The 20,911-nt window shown below is 37.8% G+C and overlaps 2 protein-coding genes across 2 annotated transcripts; one reads left to right on the top strand and one right to left on the bottom strand.

Annotated features, from left to right (window-relative positions):
* Nucleotides 1-8,142: 8,142 nt before the first annotated feature.
* LOC110855056 (cartilage matrix protein) lies at nt 8,143-9,631 on the bottom strand. Its single transcript, XM_022103488.2, has 3 exons — nt 9,610-9,631; nt 8,787-9,194; nt 8,143-8,535 (listed from the first exon to the last, which is right to left on the bottom strand). Exons 2-3 carry the CDS (start codon nt 9,024-9,026, stop codon nt 8,356-8,358), a joined length of 420 nt encoding a protein of 139 aa, XP_021959180.1. The 5' UTR covers nt 9,027-9,194; nt 9,610-9,631; the 3' UTR covers nt 8,143-8,355.
* Nucleotides 9,632-13,891: 4,260 nt separating this feature from the next.
* Nucleotides 13,892-19,687, top strand: LOC110855153 (endothelin-converting enzyme-like 1). Its single transcript, XM_035855828.1, has 7 exons — nt 13,892-14,425; nt 15,736-15,864; nt 15,947-16,067; nt 17,202-17,581; nt 18,115-18,544; nt 18,715-19,022; nt 19,370-19,687. Exons 1-7 carry the CDS (start codon nt 13,892-13,894, stop codon nt 19,598-19,600), a joined length of 2,133 nt encoding a protein of 710 aa, XP_035711721.1. The 3' UTR covers nt 19,601-19,687.
* The last annotated feature ends 1,224 nt before the right edge of the window (nt 19,688-20,911 follow it).

The raw sequence follows: 20,911 nt of genomic DNA, 5'->3' as shown, positions 1-20,911 counted from the left end.
TACATATGTATGAGTCGAGTATGGGTATAAGTTCCAGAAGTATCAAGGGAAGAGATGTGATTCAATATATGCATGCATTTCGCTGTTAAACTGTACGAATGTATGGCCTCGTAAATGCTGGACATGATATGTTTGAAGAAAGACATTAAATGGGGGAATGTGATCCAGCTTTTGTACAATTTTGACACTGGGATGATAACACATATGTACATCCTTCTTTGAAAAATTATCAATGGATTTGATACATAATGATTTGATACTTTGACCCCTGGAGTCAATCAAATCTTTTATGCACCACCCCTAGAATAAATGTATGCTTGTAGTTGCTGGACTGGTTTTGAGGAAGATACACAATCCCTTTTAAGACACGGACTGAACCAAACCACCACTTTTCCTTAATGCAGTATGTACTTAAATACAAATATGTATGTGCGTCACTATAACATGAAATTAGCTTATCCGCTACCCGATTAAAACCCTGGGCATGGGTATTATATTTTAATAGCAAAACCCCCGGGTTTTCCTTACTATGGCGGTGATGCCAATAATTTCATGTTAAACATTTCCGTTCACTCTATCGCCTAAAGTAGATTTTTGGCAGGTTAATTTTATTCATTAGTTGGATTGTTCTCAATACTGTGTATGTATGTATATAAAGATCGGTCACGATGGTATCGGACTGAAGAAATAAAATGCTCAGAACTTTTTACACAGTTAATGCAATTTCAAAAAAGTTGCATATGTTTACTACCAAAGGGTTTGGATTGCCATATAGTTCAAATTTTAATGATTCAATTCCGCTGTCTGCTACAGATTGCAGTTTCTTCTTCCGCCCATAGACTGCACTTACCTTCAACCTGATTTTCTTCAACCTGATTTTCTTCCCTCAAGTCAATCACATGCTTTTTGCACAATCTGTATGCAACATCTTTGTAATAATAGCCTACATGTTGAACGCAAATATCAAGTAGACCAGGCGCATGGATTAAAATTGTCTAAATATATAGTATATATTTAGACGTATATATAAAGTGTATTACACTTTAATTCTGTATAGTGGTTTGGAACATAATGGGGTTTTCCTCTATAAATTCAACAAATATCTTATCACGCCGTTAGTAAGTCCCACCTCCTCCTAACCCGCAGTGCGAACGTGCGCAGCTTCCGCTGCCTACGCTTTGGCAACAGTTTAGCTTAACATGATTTTTGTAAAGGGTGGGCTTAAAGTTTCTGAAAAAAAATTAACTTCAAAACATAAGTAGTCAAAACTTTTTATTGCGTGTATAGAATATTATAATTTTTTGTACGATTATTAACTAATATTTAGAGTGTCCGCCACCAGCTTCCAACATTTTTTCAATGCGTGAATTGAATGACTGTGCCAAATTTTCCAAAACGGTAACCGGAATGCTTTCCCACTCATGTTGAAATCTTCTGAATAGCTCAGCGGTTGTGGTTGGATATGGCGGTTTGTACGCAGAATCCTTAACAATGGACCATAAATTCTCCAGAGGATTCAAATCTGGTGAATTTCCGGGCCACACCCCTTTCCCCCACACTGTCAAAGGGAGCGCCTCCAAAACTTTGGTGGTCACTTTTGCAGTGTGTGCTGGTGCTCCATCTTGCTGAAAGGTGACCTTCTGTTGTTGGGGGAATAAAGTTGGGTCCTTCATGGATTTAATGTAAAGTGGGAGGATCTTGTCTTTGTAGTATGCAGCGTTTACGGTACCTCCACTTATCATATGCAGCTTTGTAACTCCTTGAGCACAGAAGCCACGAGCTACCATAACTTTTAGACCATGTTTTGGGGTCAATATTTTCGGGATTTTTTTCGGATCAGCTGTATAGTATCTTTGATTTTGTCTGTTACCAGTTGGTGACACCTCCAGCCAGGTTTCATCCGTAAAAAGAATGTGAGAGCGTTTCTGCTGCGCCCGTCTGTCGTCACCCAAATATCCCGTTCTCTTGACTGTTTCGCCGAATTTTAATCGGTCCTGAATATTTTTTTGAGTCAGAATCTGTTTCTTAGGTCTTTTGTAAGCCGTTTTGCCCCATTTTTGCTTTTTTACGTAATTTCGAACCGCAGCACGACTTATTTTCTTCCCCTTCTTTTGATACCTCGCCGACTCGTTCAGCTTCTTTAGTGTTTTCCTCACGGATCCACCAATTTTCTCCTTCAAATTTCTTGTTATTTGCGATTTTGAAGTAGGGGAGAGTGCTGTGGGTCGGCCTGACCTTTTTTTGTCCACCACGGTACGGCGACCTTCCCACAGTTTGACCGTATTGTAAGCAACTCCTAGTTTCCTCGAAATTTGGGAGGCACCATATCCCTCGCTCAATAGAGTTTGAATCTGCACCTTTTCTCTTCTCGACTCCTCATATTGTTGGACTACAAGGGGAAAAAAGCTTTGTTTACATGACTCTGCTGGTTTCCGAATAATATTGATTTTTATGAGGCGAGCTCACCTGATTTCACTCTTTTCAGAAACTTTAAGCCCACCCTTTATAACAGTGTGGTTCTTTAAATATTTAATGCAACTCGTGCGGGTTCGATTGAACATATTGGTTTTGTCAATAAGTTGTATTTTGTGTTCCTAATATATTAATGCAAGAGCTTGGGGGGAAGTATAGAAAGTATTTCATTCATATTCAGGTGCTTCAACATTTAGTTCACTTGAAACGTCGTACCAGCTTATTTATTTTTGTACCAAACGGTTTCTACAATATGAAGAACCTTATTTACACTGGCAAGTTTCTTCTAATCTTCTCAGTTACCCTAATATCGTCTGACTTCAACCTAGAGAAGATTGACAGTTTAGTCCCCCCAAGGGCGACGTTTCATATAATTGGCAACATCAAAACTAAAATGGGACATCAAAAATCTTGGGAAGGCAAGTTATTCGAGTTGTTCCTGAAAAACGGAAACTTTCCCAAAGTCTTGCATCACCTAAAAACAAATCGTTTAATGATGACCATTCGATATAATACGAAAACAAATCAGTCTTGCAGGAAAAATGAGTACATCATTTCCAATTATTTTGGTCACTCTATTATACAGATTTACGTCATATTTCTACCAAATTTGGAGACGAGTTTCGAGAAGGGAAAATTCATCCAAACCCAAAGAAAGTTAAATTACTGTGGGGAAAATCCAAGCTACATATTTCTCGCTTTAAGCCTGCTAAACCCCAAAGCGTTCAAGATACATCCAGTAGCGGCATCAACATCTAAGTTATTTGTAATCCAGGGTAGTCGAAACAGTACGGAATCTTTCAAAATCTTTGTAGTTTGCCTTCACTCCAGGTTACATTCTTTACTCGAACTTAACCCATCAATAACCTACCACTCTAAGACCCTTGATTTCCCTTGGAAAAGACAGAATTCCAACTTGCATGGCTTGCTCATAAGCTCAGGCAGGAATAACTTATTTGATCCAGAAAACCACAGCGCTATTGAAGGTAAACGGAAATTTGCGCATAGGAAAACATGTGCGCAGCTGGCACTTGGAAGTAAGTTTAACTTTAGTGACGGCCATAATAAAGGGCACGGCGCTAATGCCCAAATAAATTACGGAAATTTTTTGAAGAAGTCTGCAATTGAAGGTTCGTTTTTGTATCCTGAATCTGCACCCTTATCCTGGCTCCCACATTGTGGGCAAAGAGTGCAACTTAAAATTGCAACAGTATCTTTTAGCCAGTCAAACTTGGAAGGTTTGAAAGGTGTTCATTTGCCGCTTGACAGCTACACTTGGGCGGCCTCGGGGGTATCTTTTACAGTTATATCCATCATGCTGGCTATATTTGGAATCAAAGATGGTGGAACGTTAAAAAAAGCAGGGGAACATTTCATGCAATCTTGGCAATGGATCCTGGCCTCCCTGGCCAGGAGTTACCGATGTTTCCCGACTCATACATCATTTCCCAGTATTTTCTGTCATTGGCGTCTTATCTTTCTTTCTCCTGGGAACCGTGTTTTATCAAGGGTCACTGTTCTCCGCACTTATAGTCATTACCCCACCACTTCTACCGTCAAGTATGGAATCCGTTGTTGACTCAAATATTCAAACTGTAACCACCAGTAGAGCTTTTTCGGGGTCCGCGCGTACGTCAGTATCTTGGTTAAATTATTTAATTACTGACGTAATTAACACCACTGCTAGCACGACAAAGTTCTTTAGTACTTTGACATAACTTAAAGAAAGGACCAGTTTAATCGATACGACATCTGCTTTTGTTGTTGGTCGTAATATTTCTGAAGCCAGTGATATAAATCTTGCCGAGTATCATAAGAAGGTTATGGATACGTTCGCGATTATAATTATGGACGACAAGTTGGACGAATTCTTAGCCGGGTTAAGAGTGAAGAGAGACCCCTACGTGGCCATTCATAAAGAGCCATCATTATTTTTTATCAATGTCCCAATAAGTATTACACGTGGCTTTCTGAATTCCCTTGTAGCCCAAAGTTTTGGTCAGTTAGCTCAATCTGGTTTGTATAAATTATGGCAAGATTTAGAAAATACAGCAGCACGTACCACGAGAATCAAAAGGCAAACCAATGAGGAGGTATATCGAAAAGTTATTCTTACCACATTGTTTGGTACAAAGAAAGTATAGTTTTTGAAGAGGCGAACCAAGTTTCTCTATCTGCATTGAAGGAGGTGCTCTGCCTTTGTGCAGGAATATTAAATGTCGCAATGGTGGTGTTCATTCGGGAATTAGGGATCTATAAAATGTTAAGATATGCAGGCTTAAATGTAGACGAGCCGCGTGTAAGATTCATTATGTGATGAAACAAAAGTATAATTTTTTTAGAAAACGGAATTGGTTAAGCATACACTCTAAATAACGCAGTTTTAATCGTCACCGAACTTTGTGCATGCATTGGTTACTTCACCGCACGGTGATAATGTTTCTAACCTGATGGAGATAAAATTAACAACAGCCAGTAACAATTTGTTGCCCTTTCTCAATGTGTTAATCACCATTTGGCGAAGTCACATATGTACATATGTCCACCGTTTAGTGTCGATCCACATCGGGTTTTTAAGATACCAATTAAATTTTGCGCAGGTTACGTTAGTTGCCCATGAAATTGCAGCAATTTAAAATGTACTTTTTGCATTACCAGAGCTTCTTCCTGAAATCGTATTTAAATGTGTCTAAAATGTGCAATGCCGTTAATGATATCGAAAACAGATTATTAAGGAAAGTAAGGAAAATTGCTACTCGATTTCGAAGGCAATGCACCGATATATTGTATAATGTTGATGATTTCAAGTTTAGATACGGCTAATTTATTAATAAGTTTGAGGATTAAAGAGCGGATAAATGTTATCGGTTCTTACTCAATTTTGTATACATTTTACTTTGTATTACTTTGTGTGTGCGTATCCTAGTATTAAATATCACGGATTCTGTATTTGGTTCTTGGTATCGGCTTGGTTGCCATAATGTAGTCTAAAAACTTATTTTTGACTTTTAATCACTGTTGGTGAGGCGTAAAATCAAACTCTTCATACCCATATTTGTTTAATAAATTGAATATAGTTACATATAAATTTACATGAAATTAAACTTTTATTAAATTTATTTATATACATGCCCTACATATATTTTAAACCAGTTCGATTAACGGAAAATTGCATAACACTTAATAAATGCATGATTGTTCACACTCGAATTCAAAACTCGCATGCAATGGAACGTTAACTAAACTTAATTAAATTCCTCAGGAAATATGGTTTAATTGTTTAAACAATGGCCACATTGTCATGAAGTCTGTTGGGTTTGTATATATTTATATTTTATATGTACATCCTGCATCCTGTGTATCCCGTCACGAGCTTCATTCATTCTCGTTTTTATCCACATTCACATTTCTGTCTCACACGGAATAACTTCTGGAATAAAAATTTAGAACACCAAATCAAATGAAGCTGTACCTTTTGGCCATTATTGTTGCCTTAACAGCAATCTTGGGGGCTGTATCCGATGGTAAATTACAGTCAAATTTAGCTTTTTAGAAATCTGATATGGTAAAGCTATGTATCTGTATTTAAGTTTCCAACGCTTGGTATTAAAACTATGCAAGGTGGTAAAAATTAGGTACAGATGTGGTAAAACTTTAATACCGACGGAGATACATACATACACAGTGCTCATAGATTATGTAACGCAAGAGGGCTATAAAGCTTAAAAAATCTGGATTTCTGCCGTTACATAATTTATGAACGTCCCCTAATTTCTAATTTTTCTTGACCTTAACAGAGTATGACCCAACGAGTTGTGTCTGCGAGGAAGACAGCGGCAACTGCAAAATTTCTCGTGGCGTGGGAACCCCTGGATACAAATGCTACTGCAAATACTACGGAGGTCAAGGTGGTGACTGCAGTTCAACCTCGATGAAGTGTGATGAGGGCGAAAACTGTCCGGAAGGATGTACCACGAAAGAATGTTGCCTCACTGGTGGGGGAGATTGCGGGGCATACTGAAAAATTATTTTAGGATGCGTTTGTCACTTGATCATTTAGATAAACATCTTCATTATTTTAATTTAGTTGTAAAATAAGTTTTACTCATATGGTTTTACTCGGATACGGGTATGAACTTGATGTAATTCTGGAAGCTGTATAGTTACTGAAATATAGATATTCATACACCCAGGGACAGCAAAGCATTTGCAAACATTACACTCAACAACTGACCTAGAACTTGAATCTGATTAATATTTTCACTGGTTTTGATGAATTTACAAAATTGATATTTATTCCAATACATCAACAACGTTATTCGCAAACAATTTGGTTTTGGTGAACAACGAATTATTCGAAATTAATCGACCATTGTGCAAAATTCAAACAGAATATTATGCATTATATTTTAGGTTTTGTGTCGATTAGACATGTAGTTATGTAGGACCTAAATAAACACATCGTAGGTTGCGTGTATTTAATTGCCAAGTAATGTACATACATCTTGCAACCAGGTGGAAAATACTAAAATACGTACATACTCATGAGTTTCTTGTAATTTACGAAAAACAACAAAACATTCATGAGTATATTGTTACATATTATCGAAAAATAACAAGACTCATGAGCCTTTCGTTATACATGGCAAACAACAACAAAATTTGTTGACAAACATAATTTATAATTTTTAATAATAAGAATAATTTTTAATGTGTAATAACTTGGTATAAAATCACGAGTTATCCATATAAATTACATCAGTCATATTTTCTACATTTTGTCGATCTTTGGTCGATTTGGTCGATCTTCTACGATTTGGTCGATCTTCATAGCAATGCTAAAATGCCCAGCCAGAACTCCGTCTATCCTACCAGGATGAACGGATGGACGGACAAAACGATCACAATAACTCCACATTCATTTCGTTCCGCGCTTCAATAATTTTCTAACATTGGGACAAACCGTTTAAAAACCTCGTTTTAAATGGAAATTTTGTTTCAGCCTCTGCCCACGCAATCACTCGAGACGAAGTAATCGCCAGAGCGGAAACCTGGCTACATCCGCCTGTTCCATACAGCCGGGAAGCTTACAAGAATGGTTATCGCACTGACTGCTCGGGCTATGTCTCCATGGCGTGGAATACTGGGGTCAACTACAACACGAATACTCTGTTGGATATTACATATCCAATTTCAAAGGATGACTTACAAAAGGGCGACATTCTGCTAAAGCGTTGGGACCATGCGGTTATCTTCCATAGCTGGGCGTATTTGGGGTATGAACTTGCCGGTGGGGGTGTTGGGATGGTGAAAAAGTGGAATATTCCGTACCAGTATTGGCGAGGAGCTAGGGGTTATGAAACGAGAAGATATAATGGGATTCAATAAAGAAACATGGCTTATTTCGAATATGATTCAATCAATTTCTAAATCCACGGACTATAAGTTGTGCTTTAAATCAATCAGTCAATCAGTTAAAAAGTGTACTTCTTTCATAAATATTCATTTGAAGGGGTTTCACACCACTGTACTCCGTATAAATAAATTAATCGCTTTATTCATGTAATTACCAAATCAAAAATTGTATGGTCCAATTACTACATATGTAATTATTTATTGTTTATTAATGACAGTTTAACACAACCAATTTTAATTTTATATTAGTTTAACGTATAACGTATAGTTTAACTTATATTTATTTACGCAGAATAAATAAATTTAAAACTAAACAACAAACAAATCTGGGCAGCCATGTTTTAGCAAAGATCGCCATATTAATGAAGTTATTTTAGTAAATTTAATAAAAATTGTTATCCATTTTTCAAGAAACTTAAAATTTAGTCACATCTTCATCAAGAAAAAATGAAATCGTCCTCCCTCCATTTACTTGTAATCCGGACAAATCCTTCGACTCAGCGTTCTTAAAACCTGGACCAACTCATTAAACTGGTCAACCGTAAAGAGTCGATCTTGCCTATACCCAGAAATTTCCTTAAGCTCATTCACGTCATAATTGCCAATTCCGACCGCGAACATTTCCAATCCTGCGTCCAATGCGCGGTGGAATATGAAAAGTAAATAAATAATTTCGTGCACAAAGGGAAACCAGTAAAAATTTGAAGGTGTTATGCAAATATGATTTGTTTACCATGATGATATTGGTGTCTTCAAGGATTTTGATTCCCCAAGATAGTTTGACCTCTGTATTATTCTATTGTATGTATCTCACGTTGGGCAGCTGTAAGTTTAGATAAGAAAACTTAATCATGTGGAATTGGGGAGGTTCCAATCCTGAATATCCTAACAGAAGTATGAGCCGCCTCCGTCGTCAATGGCATATTATTCGACATTCCGTCCGTTAAGACTACGACGTTTTGCGGTATATCGGTCCTGCGCAGAGGAACCGTTTGGGCAATGGCAGAATCCAAGGCGAGATGCGTGTTGGTTCCTCCTTTAGAATGCGCTGCTCCCAAAATCTGGGCCTTCAGAGTGTCCCAATCAGCCACAAAATTCAGGGAAACCACGGGATTCACAGACGAAGAGAATGTCGACATTCCAATTTTATTTTTATCGTGGACCGCAAATGCGGATATTAATTTGACAATAAATTCTTTGGCAAGAACGAAATCTGCAGGGGAAATGCTTCCTGACGCGTCCAACACGATGTAGAGGTCGTTCGTTTCGTAGCATGGGATTGGAATTGTGCCGTTTTCATTGGTTAACTATATTTATTTTGAAACTTGGTAAGTTAGGTATTTCATAATTATGGGAAGAATGAACGTACCCATCTCAACATTAGCAAATTGAATGTAGCAACGGTAATTTTCGAGATTTCGCAAAAAGTTTGCTGGTAAGGTGTATAATATTATAATATAATCTCATCCTCACCATGCTAACAAGAGAAACTATAAAAATCCATTTAATAGGATAAAAAATGTAGGTGATTCTAAACAGCAAATTCGCCAAGTAATTTTTTGTGGATCCTCTCTCGATATAAATTTTTTGGGCTTTGCAAATTCTCGAAAAAGTTTCTATGTATGTGTAACAAGACTGTGTTTTGTGTATGCTCAATGAATTTCAATTTCGTCCAAATTCGAAATTCTAAAAATTTCAAATTTTATAAAATGATTTCCTAACCTCGCAAATATATCGTCGCGGCAGCGTGTCGCGGCAGATTCGCAAATTTTTTGCAAATTGCGAAAATTTAAAAACTTTCGCAAATTTTGAATTTCTTCGTTTCTTTAAATTCAACGAATTTATCAGTTGAACTTATATAAAATATATTTTTCTTATTACAAAAAATTTACAAAATTTGCAAAAATTAAAGTTTACAATTTTTTAATTTTGCTTTTTATAGAAACTTAAAAATTGTCATATATGTATGTAAGTAAATGGAAAAGCTAATTTGTTGAACAATTAAAACATGCAAGCGTTGCAAAAAAATTCTACATATTGAATTAAAAAATTGCACACGCTGTAAGTTTTTGCAACTTGCAAAGATAAATATCGCAAATAATTTCGAAAAATGTAGACTAGCATTGGTTATTTAACTTATTTTCATGAAAAATTACGAAGTTCAGTTTTTGCAAATTTCTGCAAATTTGTTGCAATAAGAAAAATATATTTTACATCAGTTAAACTGATAAATTCGTTGAATTTAAAGAAACGAAGAAATTCAAAATTTGCGAAAGTTTTTAAACTTTCGCAATTTGCAAAAAATTTGCGAATCTTTGCATCATTTTTTGAATATTCGTGATCGGGCTGAAATTACGCGGACGGGTACATAAATAGTTTTTCAATATTCTATAAAGTTCATTTCATCATTCTAAAGGCTGGTGGCTATGCTAAAAGCATTGGGAAAATGACAGGTTTTGGCACAAATTTTTTAGCCAAATATTTCGCGAAAACGCGATTTTGCACCGCATGTTCTATAACAAAGTTTTAGTTTCACTAAATTATCTGTCGATTAAGGCTATTTGGAAGGAAATCGAGAGGTGACAGTACTTAAGGTTCCCTTGTCAGTAGCCAAGATAGCTAAATATTCCGGGGTTTTTGCTTGAGCTGCATGGAACTCATTGAGCTGGGGTACTGGTCTATGCAAAAGCTTGTCATAGTCCGGAAAAACGGGGGAGGCTATGAAACATTGGTAACTACGTTTCCTTGCGGATTAGAAGGTATGAAGTAGCCCGGAAAGCAAACCTATATTGATTTGCATGACGTATGTATGTAGTTCTGAACTAAATGTCATTTCAGTAGACAAGAGCTAGACAAACAGTACTTCATATTCGGGGCTTCCTCTTGAGGTGCATGGAATCTACTAAGCTTGTTTATTGGTCCTCTTCTAATTTTTGTCGTTGGGGGTAAACGTTACAGCGGGAGGGTATGGGGAATTGGTAACCACGGGTTGATGCGGTGTGAACCGGTGACAATGAGAAAAGATCCCGAGAGATAATGCAATCCTGATTTCCATGACCCGTTTTGAAATGAACTATTGTCCCAGTGTCTACGAGCACTGCAATCGAAAGTAAATATTCGGCTGCTTTCGTCGAACTCCGATTCAGCCTGTACAATGGGACGTTCGAAATGTTTGTTTCTAGGAAATCGGCAGAGGGGCATTGACTTTCTTCAGCAAAAATGCGGAAATACATTGAACTTACTAAAGGGAGGGCAGCCTGGTGGATACGAATTTGGCCTTGAATAACCCCGGAACGGTTTGTCGTAGCGGGTCAAAATTTTGAACAGAAGAGCATGTTATCCTCAGATAGTTGTGTGCAAAAATTCAACTCTCTACTTTCAAAAATGCCTCCCCCACAGCCCCCAGAAGTTGAGACACTCGTTTCAACTTTTTCCAAACTCCGTCTAAAAAATTCGGTCCCCACAGAAAGATTTTCTTTTCATCTATCCGAACTCAAACAAGTCGATTTGACTTATGTCAGGGGATTGTATAGGTATTTCACTATTCCAAATGATTTTTATCCCCAATCTAGGTTCAAGGTCATTTGCATAATCTTGGGTCAACTTTGCCGTCTGGGAGGACGCTCCGTCATGATGGAAAATCACCTTAATTATTATTTTACCGTGCAAATTAGGAAAATTGTATTCTAAAAGTGGTTTCAGTACAAGGTCCACATAATACTTCGAAGATTCCTTCACTTTTTGGGGGACTTTGATAAGTGGGAGGACCCCACGAGAGGACATTGCACCCACGACCATCAACTGTTTAAAAAAGTTCTCCTCACTGAAAAGCACAAAATTTCTTGAATTTTTTTTCGGCATTTGTCGTGTAGTAAGCTCTTCGAACCCAATTAGTAACTTGTAGGGAAAATAGTTCTACGTCAATTGTCACCAATAGCTCACTTCTATTCCTCAACAGAATATTCAAATAAAATTTTTTGCAAACACGGGCGAGATTTTTTCTGGAACTATTTGAAATGACTGTCTCAGCTTCTGGGGGCTGTGGGGCAGGCATTTTTCAAAGTTGAAGGCTGAAATTTTGCACACAACTATCTGAGGATAACATGCTCGTCTGTTCAAAATTTTGACCCGCTACGACAAACCGTTCCGGGGTTATTCAAGGTCAAATTCGTATCCACTAGGCCGCCCTCCCTTTGGTAGTACGAAATAAACGTCACGGCTATTCCCATCCTGATTTTCTTGACACTTTTCGAAATGAAATGTCGTCTCAGTGGCTAGGAGCACTGAGCATGGACGTAAATATTCGGCTGCTCTCGTGGAACTTAATTCGGGCGATTTAGGCGTATTATTAGGAGATTTGAAATGCTTGTTGTCGATCAGGAAAACGGCGGAAGGTTATGAGGAGTTGAAAACCGGGCGGTGATGAGGTGTAGCTGCGGATCAGGGGACAACTCACCCGACGAGTATGCTGATCCTCATTTTCCATGATGTTTTTCGAAATAAAATATCATCAAAGTGGCAACGAGCACTACCAACGTAGGTAAATATCTGCCAGTCCTCGTCGTGCTAGGTTTAAACGAGTCAGCTGACTGGTTGGGACATTTGAAACGCTTATTGTCGACCATGCAAACGGCGCGAGGTTTTCTGGACCAGGTGACCACGGTTTCATGAGGGATAGCTATAGAGTGAATGGAACCACGCCCGATATTTATTTTTGTGCTGATTTTCGTGACGTGTTTCGAAATGAAATATTATCCCAGTGTTAACGAGCACTGCAAATGTAGGTAAATATTCAGCTGTATTCGTCGATCTGCATTGATCGATTCCTCCGGGATTTGTGTACCAGCACATGCTATGGTATACATACCCTCTATAATTTGTAGGTAAGGTCTCCCCAAATTTGATGCTCAAAATATTTTGTTGTCCACGGTTGACATGGATGAAACCTATAAATAATAGCAAAGCTTCATTGGTAATATTGAAATTTTTATTTTCTTCCGGGAAAACGGAGGGCGGATTCTGACACCGATAACAACGGATGCCTTCGGTTTATTAGGTCTATTAGACCTGTAGGATCTTTCGCGTTAGATTTACGGATGTTAATTTATCGTTGGAAATTGGATGTCACCTCAGCGGCCACGAACTCGAGAACCACTGCTAAATATTTGGTGGGTCTGGTGATGTTTTGTAGGACGTCCTTTATTACGGTGTAAATATTAAAAGGAGAGTACATTTGTACATGCAAAGCTTTTGCGGGTAGTTTTATCCTGTTAAAAATCACACAGTGGAACTTTTCTCGCTAACTTTTGGAAAAATGCATCGTTAAAATGGGTTGAGCGAAAAGCTTTAACTGATGCAATTTATTTGTCCTGCCAATAGTATCGTTGGTTACGTTTCGCGAAAAGTTATGAGATCGTTTACCACAAGTGCATTACGATCGAAACAAGGATCCAAGATCAAGGATTTGCACGAATAATTTTCCTAGTAGTGGAAGTCTATTTTCCCCGTTTGCCACGCTGCCCTCGTTGAATTTATGACGAATCAGCTTAATGTACAAACAGACGAGTCAATGCCAAAAAGTTTCATAAGCCCTAAAAACTAATGTGGAAAAATCTGTCCAAAGTGTGGAAACTTTACCTGGTGGATTAGAAGTCGCATAAGGTTGACGTTAAGATATGCTAACTTAATCAGTCATGTAGGCCATTGCTTACATTCTACTTAGTTCAATTATTACTTAATACTGGCTAATTCTCCTCACTTTTTTATGATCTCGTCACGCATTTATAGAATCAAAACAGTTATGCCTACCACCCTAACCCGTGCAGAATATTTTTCCCTACTTATCTGATTTAAATTGTCTGGCTGGCAATGATTTTGAATCCTTTCACACGTCATAACTGATTGATTGATTGATCATTGAATAAGAAATTGCTGCAAAGTGGGTATACTAAATCACGAAATTTATTAAGTATATACGTAGTTTTACTTATTTCTTTACGTGGGCATGTCAGACCCACCTGTGCTACCTCACAGAAATGAATCACCCCAATTAAATATTGCCCAAATTAGGCAAGTTCCTGAATTTGGACAATCAGTGATAACCGGTCATCGCCATCATATCACTATTCCTCCGCCTCCACCTCCTCCCACCCCTGAAATGAAAGGGGGACGACAAACCAGCAGCTGCGTCTGTCTGACCGGCGTCGCTGCACTTTTCATGATTATCGCACTTTTACTCGTAGTCATAATTTTATTGTTAATACGGTGCGGGTGGAACCCACAACGTGTTTTGGATGGAAATGTTTCGCTTACTGCTAGTGTAACTACAAAACATGTAGAAATTTACGACACGCAAACAACTACCGCAATGTCACACCTACCCCGGACAACAACAGGGGTAATAGATTTTACTGAAAATCATGACCAAAACGAGTCTACTTATCAGACCGAAATGGAAATTGGGACATCATCAATGTTACCAAGCAGTTCGTCTACAACGACGACCACGGAGATTACGATCACAATAGAAGCTGAAACAGTAAGAATAAATACTTTAATTTGGAAATATTTACATACGTCTGCACACTCTTAAAAATATTTAGCATTAGCTTTTTGTGAAATAATTCCATTGAATAATCCGACTGAAAATCTTTGGGACATATCGGTATGCAAAGCTTACCCCATTTTGGAGCAGTGTGACAGCGTCACTTAGCTAAAATATACTATTTTTAACACTTAGGCGAAAGTTGGGAAACAGACGCTCGAATAGTTCGTGGGCTCCATGTACCCCCGAGTTAATGAATTTATTTCAAAGCACTAGGAGCCCCGAAGTACTAAAAGTCACTAAAAACTTAAAATATTGCTGAGCAAATTAAATACAGATTTTTAAATTTAAAATATGGACGATCGCCTATCTTTTTGCACCACCTATTTTTCAAATTTTTCTAACTACTAAATTTTCCCGCAGACGCAAGTATGTCGTACTTATGTCATGAGTCAGTAATGCCATTGTACATATTAGTGCAGAATTCCAAGTCACACTTTTCATTATTGTGAAAATTATGCAGTAAAAACATTATCGCCTATCATTTTGCTCCTGGCTGTACCTATTAAGTTACCGTTCGGGATGTTGAGTGGTAAAAACCTAATTGGCCAAGACAGTGGGAGAAAGGCACTTTTTACAACCCAGCTAAGATATGTAGGAAATGGAAAAATATGAAACCTTTTTTAGGCATAGTTGACACCAACTTCTTCAAAACTTTATATTTTCAAAATTGCAATTCATATTCTCCATAAAATTCTGAGAAGATAAATTTTTTAAGTAAAAAATCCTGAAAATTGGAAAAACTACCAAAATTATTAAAAAAATCTAACGGGTTTTAAATATCAAAATATTTCACATCAAATTTGGCAGAAATTCATGGAGATGACGAATATGAAGCCCAACCATGAAAATATTCATTATTAAAGAAGTTATCCCCCCCATAATTAAATACATGGGCCGCCGTATTTTGCCTTTTGGCGATAAAAACCATTGTTGGAGGTTTTTCATTCCGTGAGAAAGTGTAATTTTTTGCGACAATACGAAACCCTGTTCACCTTACCCCCAATTTAGTATGGTTAAATTAGTAAAAGGGAAGCATTACTTTTATAGTGTGAATTTTGCATGCAAAGCTTCTTACAAGCAGGAATATCCTTTTAATGTTCACACCGTATGTAGTAGTGTGCTTACATAAGTTTTTATGAATCACCTCACCAGCGAGGTGCCTATTGTATGCAAATCAGTTAAAAGTTTGTATTTAAAGGAAAAAGAATTTGACAATCCCACCATGATCTTATTTCTTGTAGCAGGATTACCAACCTCACACCCACCACGAGAATAATCATGAAGAATGCGTCACACCAACTTGTCGAGCCATTGAAATGCTTAAATCCTCGCTGGATGAATCATTTCATCCGTGTGAAGATTTTTATCAGGTAAATTTGCGTATGTATATAGTATGTACATACATTTGTAGCAAATAATATCTAATTATCCCTTTAATCCCGAAACGTACAGTTCGCATGTGGTGGTTGGATTCGACAAGTGAAAGACCAACTACAAAAGGAAAATGCAACTGCGACCTCCTTCCTGAACGAGATTGACAAAGAAAATACAAAATTTGTGCAAAAACTGATTGGTAAGCTGACAAGCTTGTCAATTTATGGTATAGAGTGTTACCCGCAAACAGTTCAACAATTCACGATATTAAATAAAATAGTAGTCAATGTGGGTATTCACGTCACTAAAAAACGTCGCTTCGCAACACATTTTCGCAACTTTGCGGTGTTTGCGAAATCGGTGTCGTGAACGACTTATTTTACATGAAAATGCGTAAATTGATTATTTGCAAAAAATAATTCATTTGACGGAAAAATGCAAAAGGTTGTCTGGCAACATTTCCTAAAATGAGGAGAAATGAAAATTTTGCTTGACGACGAGTGTTCGAAAAATAGTTTACGACGATAATAGATGCTGTTTTGCTTCGTATGTTTCGTAAAAAAATAAAGCAATCTGATTGGTTGTCGCATCGCAACTCTTCGCAAACATCGCAAAGTTGCGAAGATATGTTGCGAAGCGACGTTTACGGCTTTTACGAAATTGACGTGAATACCCACAATGATTTATCGCCAAAATTGTCATACTCAGCTCATTGTTACATAATCATTTCTCAGCTTTTCGAATGTATTAAAGCCTACTGAATGGTATATTTGTGCAGCGGGTCGTTTCCACCAGATTTTAAAGCTGGAAAAATCAAGGTTAAGAACCCATAAGAAAATTTGAAACTCATCCAAAAATTCACCACAATTCTATTAATCAAATTATTGCGTAGAAATTTTTTGTTTGGAGTTTTATAATGATTTAAAATGTGCTGACTTTGACAATTTCAGTATCGATTCCTTGATATATCTATTAAGGGTATGACATACATCGTATGTACATATGAAACAAATATCCTGGCTACACCAACTTGTCAAGTGCAAATACTACGCATTATTCCGTTTGCGGTATAATCTTGCACAATTCTGCACATGTTGCTCCGCATTCTTATTCTTTTTGGCAGAATATTGCCCCAAATTTGTGTAAGAAAAATGTAAAAATTTTAATACGATAACACGGACATATGTATATACCAAGTCTGAAATTATTACCATGCACAATTTTATTTACATACACCTGTACATACACATACATACATACATACGTTACATACGTTACATACACATGTACCTCCTCCGATAAAAAATGTTGACGAAAATCTCTCAATGTACAGAAAGAATCCAGCACTCCGAATCTGGTGCTACCGGAAAGGTGGCCCGATTCTACACGTCCTGCACATCCCACCCCAACTTAAAGGCCGTCGTGGATACATTCAGCCCTTCAAGGGACACGGGTTTGAACTCCGCAATTTCTGAAGTGTTGGCACACTTCCTCCTTCAACAAAGACTTCCCTTTCTCTCTGAAGAGTTGAAGAGGCTGCTCCTCCTGTCCGGAAATGAGACTGGATACAACGCCGAAATGTGCACGTATCTGACCCGCCTCCATTTCCCGGAAGTTGTGGCAAAACTGTATGTTCAAAACTATTTTGAGCATTCGTTGGAAGAAGGCGTCCTTAATTTGGCGAACAAAGTGTGGAAAACATTCAATTCTCAGGTGAGTAAATTAAAAGGGTGGAAGTGACGTAGGTACATGACTTTATTTTGAACCGCTTAATTTCTTTCACACGTGGAAAATGTAAAAGCGCCAAAAGTTTTTATTGTGACAATTTTTTCGTGTATGAATGCTTCATAATTTAAGAAATTTAGTTCCAGAACGGTTTCTATTTCCGCTGAAAGTAACCAGCTAGAGATAGGGGTTTATTACAGGTAAATTTATTTTGGCCTACAAGAAATGGAAGGCTTATGAAACGTTCCCGTAGTTAATAAGACGCGTAGCTAGATGACGCACATTTCTTACAGTTTTTTGCATCTTGCCTTGCTTGCTTTGCAGTGCAAGAAATGTAGCAAATTTGCAACCGTGAATCACTGAGTTCAATTTCACTTGCAGTAGCATGGGCTGCTATCGAATTACGATTGTCTGTCTGTCCGTCCGAATTTATGTCTGTCTATGTAAATATGTTTGTACGAGTTTTTTTGCATTACATAATTCATACGAAAAATAAGCAAAAAAATCACCTATTATTCAAGGTTTCCTACCACACTGATTGGATAACCGACCTCCGTTCCACCGTAACTCTGAAGAAAAACCTAGATCAGCTCGTAATATACGTCGGATACATGGGCCACATCCTTGACGACACCTTGGTAAACAATCGATACGAAGAACTGACAATTTCCACCAATTCGTCCGACTTTATCTCAAACTGGAAACAACTCGCAGTTTTATACGAAGAACGAAAGAATTTCATGGAACTTGAACTCGATCTGAATACCCCCTTGGCGAACGCGTTCTACTATCCCGACGTTGACAAAGTATTCATCCCTGCTGGAATAGTGCAAATGCCCGAATTCCACCCCGACTTCCCGGACGTGCTCAAATTTGCAAAATTGGGCGCCACAATTGGTCACGAGTTGGGGCATGCGCTACATTTTTATGTTAATGGGGTAACGTCAGAATGTGAGCTACGCAAAAATAACTGTTCGTTCAAAAAAAATCAGAGACTAAAATCATTAAAGTCTGCTAATCGGCTAGATAACCTTTCAAATTTTGTTGTATCTATTTTTGAACGAATAACAACCTACAATTAATTTTACAACAAAGTCACACTAATTTGTAAACAATTTTAGATAATGACCGCCTCTATGAGGTTTTCCCTAGCGTGGTGTCGCAAAAATGCAGGGATAATTATGAGGAGATTTGCGCATGCGTGGCAGACCAATACGAGACGTACGAAGTACAACTCCCCGCCGGATATGAGAATGAAACACTCACCGTCAACGGGACACTTACCAGTGAGGAAAACGTGGCGGATAATATTGGTCTACAAGTAGCGTTTACGTCGTTTTTGCAAAATGAAGCCGACAAATTATGGGAACCGTTGGAAGGATTGGAAATGTTTAGTCGGGAACAAATATTTTTTATTGCGCATGCTCAGGTGAGTACATACACAATTTGTCCAGTTTCTTGCCGGAGTTTAGTACAAACAAAAACATTTTTTGGAAATTTTTGCTTATGAAAATTTCAAGTTCGTGAACTTTAAAAACTCCTAAGAATTTCGTAGAGTCCCACAGTAACTGATTTCTCGGTATTAACGTTGCTACTGTTTGGTATTAAAATTATATCGGTCCGTAAAATTTGCTACTGATATGGTAATACTATATTGCCGAGCTATTGCCACATGGTTATACATACATACATATTTATCAATACCACTTTGGTAGAGTCAAATCTTGGTAATATTTTAATACCGGATTTCTAATTGTGCTACCAATTTGATCACAGGAAAGCTGCGAAGCCTATGCAAGTCCTGACGTAACCGTGGTCAGGATGAAAAAGGGACTAGAAAAGGATTCCCATAGCCCCGGGCAAATCCGGGTTTTAGGCTCGCTTAGCAATTCACCCGACTTCTCCAAGGCATGGGAATGTCCAGTCGGATCAAAATATAATCCAGACCGGAGATGCAAATTTTTTCCTAGAATATTAATAAAATTTGTACTACAAATGCATCACTGATGCAGATTATCCTACCAACGATCAACGATAATTTTGAAAAATTTATGTCAAAATTGTCTAATAAAATCCGCCAAGTAGTATGCATTATTGGTGCGTTATGCATCCCATCCCCCAATAATTTCGCATCATTTTGTGTAACACAAAATGATGCGAAATTATTAGCTCGCCCTGCGTAGCAGAGGAGCTATTGAATTCCTCTTGTCCGTCCGTCTGTCTGTCTGTCTGTCCGTCTGTCTGTCCGTCTGTCTGTCTGTCTGTCCGTCTGTCTGTCCGTCTGTCTGTCTGTTAACGACTCTTTTGCATCAATTGATGCTAATTACTGCGACTTATTCACGTTCGTGACAGACTTAATAGCACCACTGGTATCGAACAAGCGGCGACTCAAAATGGTGCCAAACAATTGATGGAATAGGTGAAAAACGCACAAAAAGTGCAGAAGAACCGAAAGAAATGACTATAATTTTTACTATGAATTTGCCAATATTTCATGTCAAAATTACTGTTTGTTTTCCTTCATTTATTTTCCACCATCGGCGCAAAATTATGTCACAATTATGTATATATTTTTTCCGCTTGTTCTGCACCATTAATGCAAACTTATACCAAAATTGCATATCAATTTTATTCGTCTATTCTGCACCATTGGTGGACAATTATGTCAAAATAATTCTCACAGGGTGAGCTACTTCCACCGTTACAACGGTTACAAGCGGCGACTCAAAATGGTGCCAAACAATTGATGGAATAGGTGAAAAAAGCACAAAAAGTGCAGAAGAACCGAAAGAAACACCTATGACTTTTGACGTCAAGTTTTTTTATGTTTTTATGTTACTCACCAAAAGTGCAGAGTATCTGGATACAATTTGTCTCCCTTATTTACCAAGAAAAAGTCGAAATTATGTCAATTTTATGGATCTATATTCCCCGCTTATTTTTCACTATTGATGCAAAATTATATCAAAAACATGCATTTATTTTCAAATCATTGCAAAGTTATACACAACACCAACTGGGTTTCGGCTCTCTTTAAGCCCAAGACAGGTCGCTACTCCCGTTCATCAGGTAACCAGCAGGTTACGACCCAGTGCGATTTCTATTTATGAACCCATGACATCTTACATCGCATCTGGGCCCTGGTAATGTATACTTCAACATTACCAGAGCAATTTGATGAACCCAGGGTATGATAGAGATGCATATGAACCAGAGGTATGATAGGGCATAGGAACCAAGGGTATGATAGGGATGCATATGAGCCAGCCGCCATTAGATGCCACTACCTGTCCCAGTCAGTATCTCATTTGGGAAATA

Source organism: Folsomia candida, unplaced genomic scaffold (genome assembly GCF_002217175.1).
Source record: "Folsomia candida strain VU population unplaced genomic scaffold, ASM221717v1 Fcan01_Sc011, whole genome shotgun sequence".
In the NCBI taxonomy this organism is placed as follows: domain Eukaryota; kingdom Metazoa; phylum Arthropoda; class Collembola; order Entomobryomorpha; family Isotomidae; genus Folsomia; species Folsomia candida.
The sequence above is the reverse complement of the archived record's forward strand: the minus strand, read 5'-3'. Positions and strand labels throughout refer to the sequence as shown.